Source organism: Octopus sinensis, linkage group LG23, assembly GCF_006345805.1.
Source record: "Octopus sinensis linkage group LG23, ASM634580v1, whole genome shotgun sequence".
Lineage (NCBI taxonomy): Eukaryota > Metazoa > Mollusca > Cephalopoda > Octopoda > Octopodidae > Octopus > Octopus sinensis.
Window position 1 is genome coordinate 28,296,693 of NC_043019.1, and position 14,883 is coordinate 28,311,575.

Here is a 14,883-nt window from a genome sequence, read left to right on the forward strand (position 1 = left end):
GTGCCACATAAAAAGCACTGGTGATGGTCCCACATAAAAAGCACTGGTGATGGTGCCACATAGAAAGCAGTGGTGATGGTGCCACATAAAAAGCACTGGTGGTGGTGCCACATAGAAAGCATTGGTGATGGTGCCACATAAAAAGCACTGGTGGTGGTGCCACATAGAAAGCAGTGGTGATGGTGCCACATAAAAAGCACTGGTGGTGGTGCCACATAGAAAGCAGTGGTGATGGTGCCACATAAAAAGCACTGGTGGTGGTGCCACATAGAAAGCAGTGGTGATGGTGCCACATAAAAAGCACTGGTGGTGGTGCCACATAAAAAGCACTGGTGATGGTGCCACATAAAAAGCACTGGTGATGGTTCCACATAAAAAGCACTGGTGATGGTGCCATATAAAAAGTGCTGGTGATGGTGTCACATAAAAAACACTGGTGATGGTGTCACATAAAAAGCACTGGTGATGGTGCCACATAAAAAGCACTGGTGATGGTGTCACATAAAAAACACTGGTGATGGTGTCACATAAAAAGCACTGGTGATGGTGTCACATAAAAAACACTGGTGATGGTGTCACATAAAAAGTACTGGTGATGGTGTCACATAAAAAACACTGGTGATGGTGTCACATAAAAAGTACTGGTGATGGTGTCACATAAAAAGCACTGGTGATGGTGCCATATAAAAAGTGCTGGTGATGGTGTCACATAAAAAACACTGGTGGTGGTGTCACATAAAAAGCACTGGTGGTGGTGCCACATAAAAAGCACTGGTGATGGTGTCACATAAAAAGTACTGGTGATGGTGTCACATAAAAAACACTGGTGATGGTGTCACATAAAAAGTACTGGTGATGGTGTCACATAAAAAGCACTGGTGATGGTGTCACATAAAAAGTACTGGTGATGGTGTCACATAAAAAACACTGGTGGTGGTGTCACATAAAAAGCACTGGTGGTGGTGCCACATAAAAAGCACTGGTGATGGTGTCACATAAAAAGTACTGGTGATGGTGTCACATAAAAAACACTGGTGGTGGTGTCACATAAAAAGCACTGGTGGTGGTGCCACATAAAAAGTACTGGTGATGGTGTCACATAAAAAGCACTGGTGATGGTGTCACATAAAAAGTGCTGGTGATGGTGTCACATAAAAAACACTGGTGGTGGTGTCACATAAAAAACACTGGTGATGGTGTCACATAAAAAGTACTGGTGATGGTGTCACATAAAAAACACTGGTGATGGTGTCACATAAAAAGTACTGGTGATGGTGTCACATAAAAAGCACTGGTGGTGGTGCCACATAAAAAGCACTGGTGATGGTGTCACATAAAAAGTACTGGTGATGGTGTCACATAAAAAACACTGGTGATGGTGTCACATAAAAAGTACTGGTGATGGTGTCACATAAAAAGTACTGGTGATGGTGTCACATAAAAAGCACTGGTGATGGTGCCACATAAAAAGCACTGGTGATGGTGTCACATAAAAAACACTGGTGATGGTGCCACATAAAAAACACTGGTGATGGTGCCACATAAAAAGTACTGTTGATGGTGTCACATAAAAAGCACTGTTGATGGTGCCACATAAAAAGCACTGGTGATGGTGTCACATAAAAAGCACTGGTGATGGTGCCACATAAAAAGCACTGGTGATGGTGTCACATAAAAAGCACTGGTGATGGTGTCACATAAAAAGCACTGTTGATGGTGCCACATAAAAAGCACTGGTGATGGTGCCACATAAAAAGCACTGGTGATGGTGTCACATAAAAAGCACTGTTGATGGTGCCACATAAAAAGCACTGTTGATGGTGCCACATAAAAAGCACTGGTGATGGTGCCACATAAAAAGCACTGTTGATGGTGCCACATAAAAAACACTGGTGATGGTTCCACATAAAAAGCACTGGTGATGGTGCCACATAAAAAGCACTGGTGATGGTGTCACATAAAAAGTACTGGTGATGGTGTCACATAAAAAGCACTGTTGATGGTGCCACATAAAAAGCACTGGTGATGGTGTCACATAAAAAGCACTGGTGATGGTGTCACATAAAAAGCACTGGTGATGGTGCCACATAAAAAGCACTGGTGATGGTGCCACATAAAAAGCACTGGTGATGGTGTCACATAAAAAACACTGGTGATGGTGTCACATAAAAAGCACTGGTGATGGTGTCATAAAAAACACTGGTGATGGTGTCACATAAAAAGCACTGGTGATGGTTCCACATAAAAAACACTGGTGATGGTGCCACATAAAAAGCACTGGTGATGGTTCCACATAAAAAACACTGGTGATGGTGCCACATAAAAAGCACTGGTGATGGTGCCACATAAAAAGCACTGGTGATGGTGTCACATAAAAAACACTGGTGATGGTGTCACATAAAAAACACTGGTGATGGTGCCACATAAAAAGCACTGGTGATGGTGTCACATAAAAAACACTGGTGATGGTGCCACATAAAAAACACTGGTGATGGTTCCACATAAAAAGCACTGGTGATGGTTCCACATAAAAAACACTGGTGATGGTTCCACATAAAAAGCACTGGTGATGGTTCCACATAAAAAGCACTGGTGATGGTGTCACATAAAAAGCACTGGTGATGGTGTCACATAAAAAACACTGGTGATGGTTCCACATAAAAAGCACTGGTGATGGTGTCACATAAAAAGCACTGGTGATGGTTCCACATAAAAAGCACTGGTGATGGTGTCACATAAAAAGCACTGGTGATGGTGTCACGTAAAAAGCACTGGTGATGGTTCCACATAAAAAGCACTGGTGATGGTGTCACATAAAAAGCACTGGTGATGGTTCCACATAAAAAACACTGGTGATGGTGCCACATAAAAAGCACTGGTGATGGTTCCACATAAAAAGCACTGGTGATGGTTCCACATAAAAAACACTGGTGATGGTGCCACATAAAAAGCACTGGTGATGGTTCCACATAAAAAACACTGGTGATGGTCCACATAAAAAGCACTGGTGATGGTGTCACATAAAAAACACTGGTGATGGTGTCACATAAAAAACACTGGTGATGGTGCCACATAAAAAGCACTGGTGATGGTTCCACATAAAAAGCACTGGTGATGGTTCCACATAAAAAACACTGGTGATGGTGCCACATAAAAAGCACTGGTGATGGTTCCACATAAAAAACACTGGTGATGGTTCCACATAAAAAGCACTGGTGATGGTTCCACATAAAAAGCACTGGTGATGGTTCCACATAAAAAACACTGGTGATGGTGCCACATAAAAAGCACTGGTGATGGTTCCACATAAAAAACACTGGTGATGGTTCCACATAAAAAGCACTGGTGATGGTGTCACATAAAAAACACTGGTGATGGTGTCACATAAAAAACACTGGTGATGGTGCCACATAAAAAGCACTGGTGATGGTTCCACATAAAAAGCACTGGTGATGGTTCCACATAAAAAACACTGGTGATGGTGCCACATAAAAAGCACTGGTGATGGTTCCACATAAAAAACACTGGTGATGGTTCCACATAAAAAGCACTGGTGATGGTGTCACATAAAAAGCACTGGTGATGGTTCCACATAAAAAACACTGGTGATGGTGCCACATAAAAAGCACTGGTGATGGTTCCACATAAAAAGCACTGGTGATGGTTCCACATAAAAAACACTGGTGATGGTGCCACATAAAAAGCACTGGTGATGGTTCCACATAAAAAGCACTGGTGATGGTTCCACATAAAAAGCACTGGTGATGGTGCCACATAAAAAGCACTGGTGATGGTTCCACATAAAAAACACTGGTGATGGTTCCACATAAAAAGCACTGGTGATGGTTCCACATAAAAAGCACTGGTGATGGTTCCACATAAAAAACACTGGTGATGGTGCCACATAAAAAGCACTGGTGATGGTGCCACATAAAAAGCACTGGTGATGGTTCCACATAAAAAGCACTGGTGATGGTCCACATAAAAAACACTGGTGATGGTGCCACATAAAAAGCACTGGTGATGGTTCCACATAAAAAGCACTGGTGATGGTGTCACATAAAAAGCACTGGTGATGGTCCCACATAAAAACACTGGTGATGGTCCCACATAAAAAACTGGTGATGGTGCCACATAAAAAGCACTGGTGATGGTTCCACATAAAAAACTGGTGATTGTGCTACATAAAAAGCACTGGTGATGGTCCACATAAAAAGCACTGGTGATGGTGCCACATAAAAAGCACTGGTGATGGTCCACATAAAAAGCACTGGTGATGGTGTCACATAAAAAGCACTGGTGATGGTCCACATAAAAAGCACTGGTGATGGTGCCACATAAAAAGCACTGGTGATGGTTCCACATAAAAACACTGGTGATGGTGCCACATAAAAAGCACTGGTGATGGTCCACATAAAAAACACTGGTGATTGTGCTACATAAAAAGCACTGGTGATGGTGCCACATAAAAAGCACTGGTGATGGTGTCACATAAAAAGCACTGGTGATGGTTCCACATAAAAAACACTGGTGATTGTGCTACATAAAAAGCACTGGTGATGGTGCCACATAAAAAGCACTGGTGATGGTGCCACATAAAAAGCACTGGTGATGGTGCCACATAAAAAGCACTGGTGATGGTTCCACATAAAAAACTGGTGATGGTGCCACATAAAAAGCACTGGTGATGGTTCCACATAAAAAACACTGGTGATGGTTCCACATAAAAAGCACTGGTGATGGTTCCACATAAAAAGCACTGGTGATGGTTCCACATAAAAAACACTGGTGATGGTTCCACATAAAAAGCACTGGTGATGGTGTCACATAAAAAGCACTGGTGATGGTTCCACATAAAAAACACTGGTGATGGTGCCACATAAAAAGCACTGGTGATGGTTCCACATAAAAAGCACTGGTGATGGTTCCACATAAAAAACACTGGTGATGGTGCCACATAAAAAGCACTGGTGATGGTTCCACATAAAAAGCACTGGTGATGGTGCCACATAAAAAGCACTGGTGATGGTGCCACATAAAAAGCACTGGTGATGGTGCCACATAAAAAGCACTGGTGATGGTGCCACATAAAAAGCACTGGTGATGGTTCCACATAAAAAGCACTGGTGATGGTGCCACATAAAAAGCACTGGTGATGGTGCCACATAAAAAGCACTGGTGATGGTTCCACATAAAAAACACTGGTGATGGTGCCACATAAAAAGCACTGGTGATGGTGCCACATAAAAAGCACTGGTGATGGTGCCACATAAAAAGCACTGGTGATGGTTCCACATAAAAAACACTGGTGATTGTGCTACATAAAAAGCACTGGTGATGGTGCCACATAAAAAGCACTGGTGATGGTGTCACATAAAAAGCACTGGTGATGGTTCCACATAAAAAACACTGGTGATTGTGCTACATAAAAAGCACTGGTGATGGTGCCACATAAAAAGCACTGGTGATGGTGCCACATAAAAAGCACTGGTGATGGTGCCACATAAAAAGCACTGGTGATGGTTCCACATAAAAAACACTGGTGATGGTGCCACATAAAAAGCACTGGTGATGGTGCCACATAAAAAGCACTGGTGATGGTTCCACATAAAAAACACTGGTGATGGTGCCACATAAAAAGCACTGGTGATGGTGCCACATAAAAAGCACTGGTGATGGTGCCACATAAAAAGCACTGGTGATGGTTCCACATAAAAAACACTGGTGATTGTGCTACATAAAAAGCACTGGTGATGGTCCCACATAAAAAACACTGGTGATTGTGCTACATAAAAAGCACTGGTGATGGTCCCACATAAAAAACACTGGTGATGGTCCCACATAAAAAACTGGTGATTGTGCTACATAAAAAGCACTGGTGATGGTCCACATAAAAAACTGGTGATTGTGCTACATAAAAAGCACTGGTGATGGTCCCACATAAAAAACACTGGTGATGGTCCCACATAAAAAACACTGGTGATTGTGCTACATAAAAAGCACTGGTGATGGTCCCACATAAAAAACACTGGTGATTGTGCTACATAAAAAGCACTGGTGATGGTCCCACATAAAAAGCACTGGTGATTGTGCTACATAAAAAGCACTGGTGATGGTCCCACATAAAAAACACTGGTGATTGTGCTACATAAAAAGCACTGGTGATGGTCCCACATAAAAAACACTGGTGATGGTCCCACATAAAAAACACTGGTGATTGTGCTACATAAAAAGCACTGGTGATGGTCCCACATAAAAAGCACTGGTGATTGTGCTACATAAAAAGCACTGGTGATGGTGTCACATAAAAAGCACTGGTGATGGTGCCACATAAAAAGTACTGGTGGTGGTGTCACATAAAAAGTACTGGTGGTGGTGTCACATAAAAAGCACTGATGATGGTGTCAAATAAAAAGTGCTGGTGATGGTTCCACATAAAGAGACTGATAGAACAAGTACTAAGCTTAACAAATATGTCCTGGGGTTGATTTGTTTGAATAAAACCCTTCAAAGCGAGGCTCCAGCATGGCCGCAGTCAAATGACTGAAACAAGTTAAAAAATAAAAGAACAAGAATCCCTACCAAAGATTAACATCTAAGTTGAAAGGTTTCAACTTAGCCCCATTTGCCCAGACACAAGCTCCTGGACATTCATATAGGGGCTACATAGCAATGAGAAATTGCCCATTAATCCCTATCTCCTGCAAAGCCTTCCACAACATGTCCTGCAGCACACGGCCATTTTGAGGACTACGAAGCAAGTGTACATTTCTTGACAATATTGGTTTTAAATTTCGGCACAAGGCCTACGAGCTCAAGGGAGTTGGCTAAGTCAATTACATTGACCCCAGTGCTCAGCTGGTACTTATTTTAGTGACTCTGCAAGGATGAAAAGTAAATTCGACCTTGGTGGAATTTGAACTCAGAACAAACATAAAGATGGATGAAATGCTGCTAAGCATTTTGCCTGACATGCTAACAGTTCTGGTGCCAGTTCACTACCGTTCTGGAAAATAATTGTGTCAAATTTTGGCACAAGGCTAGCAAGGTCAGGAGTGGGGCTAAGTCAGTTACATCGACCCCACCACCAGAACTCAACTGGTACTTATTTTATTGACACCTGAAAAGATGAAGGATAAAGTTGACCTCGGCAGAACTTCAAGACAGACAAAATGCCCCTAAATAGTTTGCTTGATATGCTAACAATTCTGTCTATTTGCTGTCTATTTGCCTTTCTTGACAGTATTCCAATGGTTTCTTGAAGACCTGTTATCGAGTGAGTCCCTGGTCAGTTGTGCTGTATCAGGATGGATGGAAACCATACTGTTCTGTTTTGGAACATAATTTATGAAAAATGGTTTTCTTACATAAAATTACAACTGAAGGCAATGATTTAATGCGGACACTTTAAACAAGTGGTTTTATATCAAAGAATGTGCAATAATCTGAGTTCATTATGAAATAGACATACATTTGAAATATTAAGACTTGCATTCCACTTTTCAACCATTCATTAACATGTTGTACATGAAAACTATAAATAGAGATGTAAACATTGGCTTTTCATCCTATGCTTTTCAGTTGCAATTATAAGACAGTAATTTTACATAGCAGGATGCAATTACTCTAGTTGGAAGATTGCTAATTAATATGTAATTAATATGTAATTCATTGGAAGATTGGGAATCCAAAGAAAGTTGCAGTGATGTGCTTTGGCTATAATTAGTCAAATGGAAAACGATTTGTCTTAAGAAAGTTTAATAAGTTCACTTGCTGTGAGCAGTGAAGAGAAAGTGGTGTTACCTCCTGGACTGTGGCATAAGTATACATTCACCTACAGCCCAAGCAACAGCACTGCTTTTTTCATCCCTCCTACACTCTCATTTGTAGGGCAAACCATTAAATAACAGATTTTTTCATGCCTCACAATAACTGAAATTGTTGAATTCTCCTGTATAATGATTTTGAGTTAATTTTAATCCTTTGAACACAGAAAGCTGATATCATCATCATCGTTTAACGTTCACTTTCCATGCTAGCATGGGTTGGACGGTTTGACTGAGGACTGGCAAGGTTTCTACAGCTGGATGCCCTTCCTAAGGCCAACCACTCTGAGAGTGTAGTGTGTGCTTTTTACGTGCCACCAGCATGGGGACCAGTCAGGTGGTACTGACATCAACCACGCTCGAATGGTGCTTTTTACCTGCCACCACCATGGGGACCTGTCAGGTGGAACTGACATCCACCACACTCGAATGGTGCTTTTTACATGCCACCAGAATGGGGGCCATTAATCCTTTAGCATTTGGATTATTCTGTCAAATGTAATGCTTATTTTTTCACATTGTTTTGAATTTATGATACAGTACCTTAAAAGCTGCACTCCATGCAGATGTTTAGGCTAGCGCCTGCGGTGGGGTAATTGGGCCAGCAGCCCAAAACTGATGAGAGCAACAATAAAAAGCATTTATTTATACCCTACCAATATGGTATTACTTTAAATTCAGTTTAAATTAAAAAAACTTGTAAATTCACTAATTTTTGGAGTTCTTTTAAAATTTGAATTTTCAACTGTTACATTATAACAAATCCTCATCCATACCTGATCCCAAGGATGGATCATCATCATCATCATTTAACGTCCGTTCTCCATGCTAGCATGGGTTGGACGGTTCGACCGGGGATCTGGGAAGCCAGAAGGCTGCACCAGGCTCCAGTCTGATCTGGCAGTGTTTCTACAGCTGGATGCCCTTCCTAATGCCAACCACTCTGTGAGTGTAGTGGGTGCTTTTACATGCCACCGGCACAGGTGTCAGGTGAGGCTGGCAACGGCCACGGTCGGATTGGTGCATTTTACGTGCCACCGGCACGGAAGCCAGTCAAGGCGGCGCTGGTTCAAGAATAAATGAAGGGCAAATTTTCAATCCCAGAATCATCCTGGTTCCCAAAAGGTGTAATATGTCTATGTAGAGCAAATGTAGACTGAGATACAGGGACAAATGGACAGACAGAATTTTGCGTTTATTATTATAGATTATCTTGTAGCTTTGAGATTTCAATGTGATTGTATATTTTTAGAATGATATTATAGGATAGGTGTGAGGTGCTGGATTTGGCCAGTTTGAATATGAAATGTGTAGAATATTTGCTGATTTCTTCACCGTATCCTATGCACAGGAGGCTAAGGGGTTGCTAACACTTGCCAGTCTATAGGGACAACTTACTCTCTGTTTTACAGTCTGCCAGTATTCATTCACAAGGTATTGGTCAGTCTAGATCTGTAGCAGAAGGCACTTGTCAAAGGTGCCACATAGTGGGAATGAACCTGAAACCATGTGGTTAGGATGCAAACTTCTTACCGCTCAACATCGTCTGTGTCTACTCTCTCTTTTACTCTTTTACTTGTTTCAGTCATTTGAGTGTGGCCATGCTGGAGCACTGCCTTTAGTCGAGCAAATCAACCCCAGGACTTAGTCTTTGTAAGCCTAGTACTTATTCTATCGGTCTCTTTTACCGAACCGCTAAGTTACGGGGATGTAAACACACCAGCATCAGTTGTCAAGCGATGTTGGGGGTACAAACACAGACACACAAACACACACACACACGCATATATACACATGACAGGCTTCTTTCAGTTTTCGCCTACCAAATCCACTCACAAGGCTTTGGTCAGCCCGAAGCTATAGTAGAAGACACTTGCTCAAGTTACCATGCAGTGGGACTGAACCTGGAACCATGTGGTTGGTAAGCAAGATACTTACCACACAGCCACTCCAGCACCTATATAAGATTTTATTGTATTGAGGAAATTGGACAGTTCACTATCTCAATGTGGCCAATGATTTTATATAAGAGGTTATATAGTATTCAAAGATGGTATGTATATGTTGGGAAGTTTTCTACTAGGGGTTGGAGGTGGGGGTAAGGTAGGTTTGTTTGTTTATAGCTTCCTTGGTTTCCCTTGGGTTTATTTGGCTTTTATATTCATTCAATGTCTATGTGTGTGTTTGTGTGTGAAGGTAGATGGGTGTGTGTGTGTGTGTCTTGTGATATTGCTGAGCCAGGTGTATGATGAATTAGAAGCGGATTGTAAATGATTTTATTTTTAGAAATCAGGTGTGAAATCATTTCCTTAGGGTACCATGTATTTGTGTGTGTGTGTATGTCTGTGTATGCACATATATGCATGTGCGTGTGTGTGTATGTGTGTGTGTGTAAATGGAATTTTAATGGATGAAAAATAATTGAGGTATATGTAGCTATGAGGTCAAAAGGTGATAGTTAGCTGTATGTCCCAACCCTTTGCCTTTCCTGTATGTTTCTCGCTTGTGATGTACAGGACTTATTCCCCTGGCGTCCATATATCATATATGATACACACTCCCAGTTTATCTCAGCCTCCGGAATAACTTTGGATATATGAAAGGAAAACTTTATATTCCTCAGAACGTATGAAATAAGCACTAATGTTTGTGTGTGTGTGTATGTCATTATTCAGTTTATTTCAAGATTTCTTGCCAATAGAGAAAGAATCAGTTTCTAACCTAGATCCAAGGTTCCTTTGTTGGAATTTCAACATCAACAACAGGGTATTTTTGTTTGTATGCATGCATGCATGTATGTATGTATGTATGTATGTATGTATGTATGTATGCATGCATGCATATATAGGTGCAGGAGTGGCTGTCTGGTAAGTAGCTTGCTTTCTAACCACATGGTTCCGGATTCAGTCCCACTCACTGCGTGGCACCTTGGGCAAGTATCTTCTACTATAGCCTCAGGCTGACCAAAGCCTTGTGAGTGGATTTGGTAGACAGAAACTGAAAGAAGCCCATCGTATATATGTGTGTGTGTGTGCGCGCACGCGTGTGTGTGTGTGTGTATGTATATGTATGCATGTGTATGTTTGTGTGTCTGTGTTTGTCCCCCCAGCATTGCTTGACAACCGATGCTGGTGTGTTTACGTCCCCGTAACTTAGTGGTTCGGCAAAAGAGACCGATAGAATAAGCACTAGGCTTACAAAGACTAAGTTCTGGGGTCGATTTGCTCGACTAAAAGGCGGTGCTCCAGCATGGCCACTGTCAAATGACTGAAATAAGTAAAAGAATAAAAGAATACATGTGTAGTGTATCATGTGAATCACAGGACACTTGGCTGATAATGTAAGGTCTCAAAAACTAAAATATATATTGCCCACCAACTGAATCAAAATCATAACACAGAAAATTATCTTAGTCCTTTGCTTGTCCTTATTACATGTGATACACAGGTCATATTTCTCTAGCGTCCATATCTTTATATATAAAACTAAAGTTGTGTGTCTGTCTCCTACGATTTAGATTCCTAACTACTCCCACATTTTGCGGTGCAGTGTAACCAAAAGTGGGTATCTTATAGTTGTGATTCATATCGAGCCCTTCTGGGTATTAGTGCGCATCTACGATGAGTCTATGATTAAAAAAAAAATTTACCATCATTTTTTCCCCATTTTTTTGCTATTATATAAGGGAAGTAACTCTCTAAAAATGTATTATTAAATCTCAGAACGTAAAAAGCTACAGTAACACCCCACTTTGTGGTTAGCCATATTGAGATGGCTATTATACTTTACATCTCTAAAAATGCTTATATAGTTATTTCCCTTACAAACCCGAACAACGCCGGGCGATACTGCTAGTATCATATAATACAGATTTCCAATTTATTTCAGTGACCAGAGTAACTTGGGACTTATGAAAGGAAGGCTTTATATTACTCAGAACTTATGAAACAAGGGCTAACTAAAAGTCTGAAAACAAGCATGGATGTTTAGGGGACTAACTGGTGAAAATGCTTCGGACAAGTAAAGGGTTCATTCTCATTAGAATGCCAGTGCATGTTGGGAAATGTGTGTGTGTATGCAGAATGGTAGTACAGTCTTTAGACTGGAGATGATGTTTTGAAAAGTTAGGATCATGGCAGATGTTGGTGTGGAGTTCATGTGTATGAGTTTAGCAGATGTAGCTAGTTTTTAAGGATTAAGAAAAATAAATTTGCCTAATTATTAGATTAGGTTAGAGAGGTATTAAGCCTAATTATGAGATATCTTTTATCTTTTGCTTGTTTCAGTCAATAGACTGTGGCCATACTGAAGCATCACCTTAAAGAATTTTATTCAAATGAATTGACCCTACTACCTTTTTTCTTTTAAAACCTGATACTTATTTGCCGAACCACTAAGTTATGGGGACACACCAACACCAGTTGTGAAGAGGTGATGGGGGACAAAAACAGATGCAAAGATGCAAATATATATATGTTTGTGTGTTTGTGTTTGTCCCCCCAACATGCTGGAGTGTTTACATCCCTGTAACTTATTGGTTCGGCAAAAGAGACCAATAGAACAAGTACTAGTCTTACAAAGAATAAGTCCTGGGGTCGATTTGCTCAACTAAAAAGGTGGTGCTCCAGCATGGCCACAGTCAAATGACTGAAACAAGTAAAAGAATAAAAGAATAGTTAGGAAATGGTTGGGAATCATTGGTTTAACCCTTTTAGTATTCAGGTTTCTTTGCCCAGTTTATTGCTCATTTATTCACATTGGTTTGAATTAATCACACATTACCTTTTAGTTTCAAGATCACAGTGGTGTGCTTGTGTATTTTTAGCATGACATTGCAGGGTAAGTGTGAGAAGTTGGATCTTTTCTCATAAAACAGGTAGAATATTTGGAACAGATATGGCTGGTTTAAATGCTAAATGGTTAAATAAATGTGAAATAATAAGTTCTTTTTTTTTCTCTTTTATTCTTTAATTTCAGCATGACTGCTGTCCTATCCATGTGGCGTCTCAAGGGAAAATGGAAATTGTGAAGATGTTATTGGAAGCCGGTAGCAAAGTTAATGTAAAAGACAATGTAAGTTTTCCAGGTAAAACTTTATAGAAATGAGAAAATAGTGGAGTGAGATAAATGCTCGTACAGGTTAGACTGCTTAAATCTGGCCCCATCAACTCCGAGGAGCCAGCACATTTTGAATCTCCATCCATTTGTTTGGGGTTTTTATTACTTTATATTACAAAAAAGAGCAATAATAAAAACACCTGTTTGGAAGAATTCTTAGTTATTTCCTGTTTTTGGCCTTGTTCTCATCATCTGGATTTGACAAGACATCAAGCGTATATGTGAAATGAGATGGCTATGCTGGGATGGCATGGTTGTTGTTAAAGAATTGCTTCAAGAAAAGCTAGTTTAAAAAAACATTTACAATAAAATGACTAAATTATATATATATATATATATATATATATATATACACAAAGAGGATTTTGCCAATTGTTGACTGGTAATTTCCATAACTAAATGATTAAAATTTAATGGTATTTTTAAATGGAGGACAATAGACTACATCATATATATATATATGTGTGTGTATTTTATATATATATATATATATATATATATGATAATAATAATAATAATAATAATAATAATTATTATTATTATTATTATTATTATTATTATTTGAGGGAATATTAATCCTAACTTACAGGGAAAAAAATTCAATTTAGAAATACTAAATCAAATTTCACACAATATAATATATATATATAAAATTAGAAAGAACCACCTTTTATCAATTCAAAATGAACAATTAAATTACACCATCTAGAAAATTACATATAATAGAAATATTAAAATTTAAATAACAATAAAATGTCAATGATTAAGTAAATTGCAAAAAAAATAATAAAAACGTATATAACTGGTAGAATAACGACATGTTTTTTTTCTAATTTTTTATATATATATTATATTGTGTGAAATTTGATTTAGTATTTCTAAATTGAATTTTTTTGCTTATAAGTTTGGATTTTATTCCTTCAAATAATAATAATTATATATATATATATATATATATTCCATGGATCTGTTATTCCTTTGATTTGCTGCAATTTTCGCCTATATTATAGTGAATGTTATGTCCATTTATATAAAACCGCTCGAAACAGGTGGTAATAAACAGTCGACAACTGAGGAGGAGTTGGACTTTCTTTGGTATTTTGTCCTATGTGTTTACATATTTATCACTCATTGGTGATATCCCATACTTAATGTGTATTTTTTTTTTGCATTTGTCCTGTACTTATCTCTGTGTATTTATGTATTTTTCACTCACTGGTGATGTCTTGTACTTAATATGTATTTTTAATTTTATATACACACACACGTTACAGGCTGATTTAGGGAGAGGAAAATAAAGAAAGGTAACTCTTCCTACCAAGTGTGTTAGATTTTGTATTTGGGTTGTTTTAAAGAATAACCAAAAAAGACAGAATATTTGTTTGATAATTATACAATCATTTGAACAGAAATTAGCAGAGCTGTATTAAATGCTGTAATTAACAGTGGCTCTCTTGCATTTCTCCTTGGTCTGGCAATGGCCAAGTCCTAATGTTATTAGATTTAAGAGGTTTCAACTGGTGTTATAAAATAGTCATGTTTTTGTTTAAAATAAACTTTGTTCAATTGGATATATGAGCATATCATAGAAAGGAAGTATTTAATTGTGTTTTTCTTTTTCATTTTCTCTAGCGTGGCAATCTTCCGTTACATCATGCTGCCATGAAAGGTCACACTGCAATTATCGATATTTTGATGGAAAATGGTTCAGAAATAAACGTCCAAGATAAGGTTTGTAATTATCCTAGAATTGTTTGTTATTCAGAGTCTTTTATGCCTCCAGGACTGTAGTCCTCAAATGGAGAGTCCACGACAAAATTTTCTAAGTTCCACCAAAAAAAAAAAACAAAACCATCAGCCATTTTGCAGTAGTATTAAACAATAAGGTTTGTTACTAAGGGTGGATTCCATGAAGGCTTATGGCTCAGTGGTTAAGGTT

At 39.1% G+C, this 14,883-nt stretch overlaps 1 protein-coding gene across 3 annotated transcripts in view; it reads left to right on the forward strand.

The window, feature by feature from the left end:
* The window catches only part of LOC115223486 (ankyrin-3), a 58,573-nt gene that overhangs the window by 29,888 nt on the left and 13,802 nt on the right, over positions 1-14,883 (forward strand). For all 3 annotated transcript variants that reach the window (XM_036512360.1, XM_029794093.2, XM_036512361.1), the window contains 2 exons: positions 12,804-12,899; positions 14,577-14,675. In XM_036512360.1, the coding sequence (XP_036368253.1) occupies positions 12,804-12,899; positions 14,577-14,675 (195 nt within the window). The remainder of the gene's footprint in view (positions 1-12,803; positions 12,900-14,576; positions 14,676-14,883) is intronic.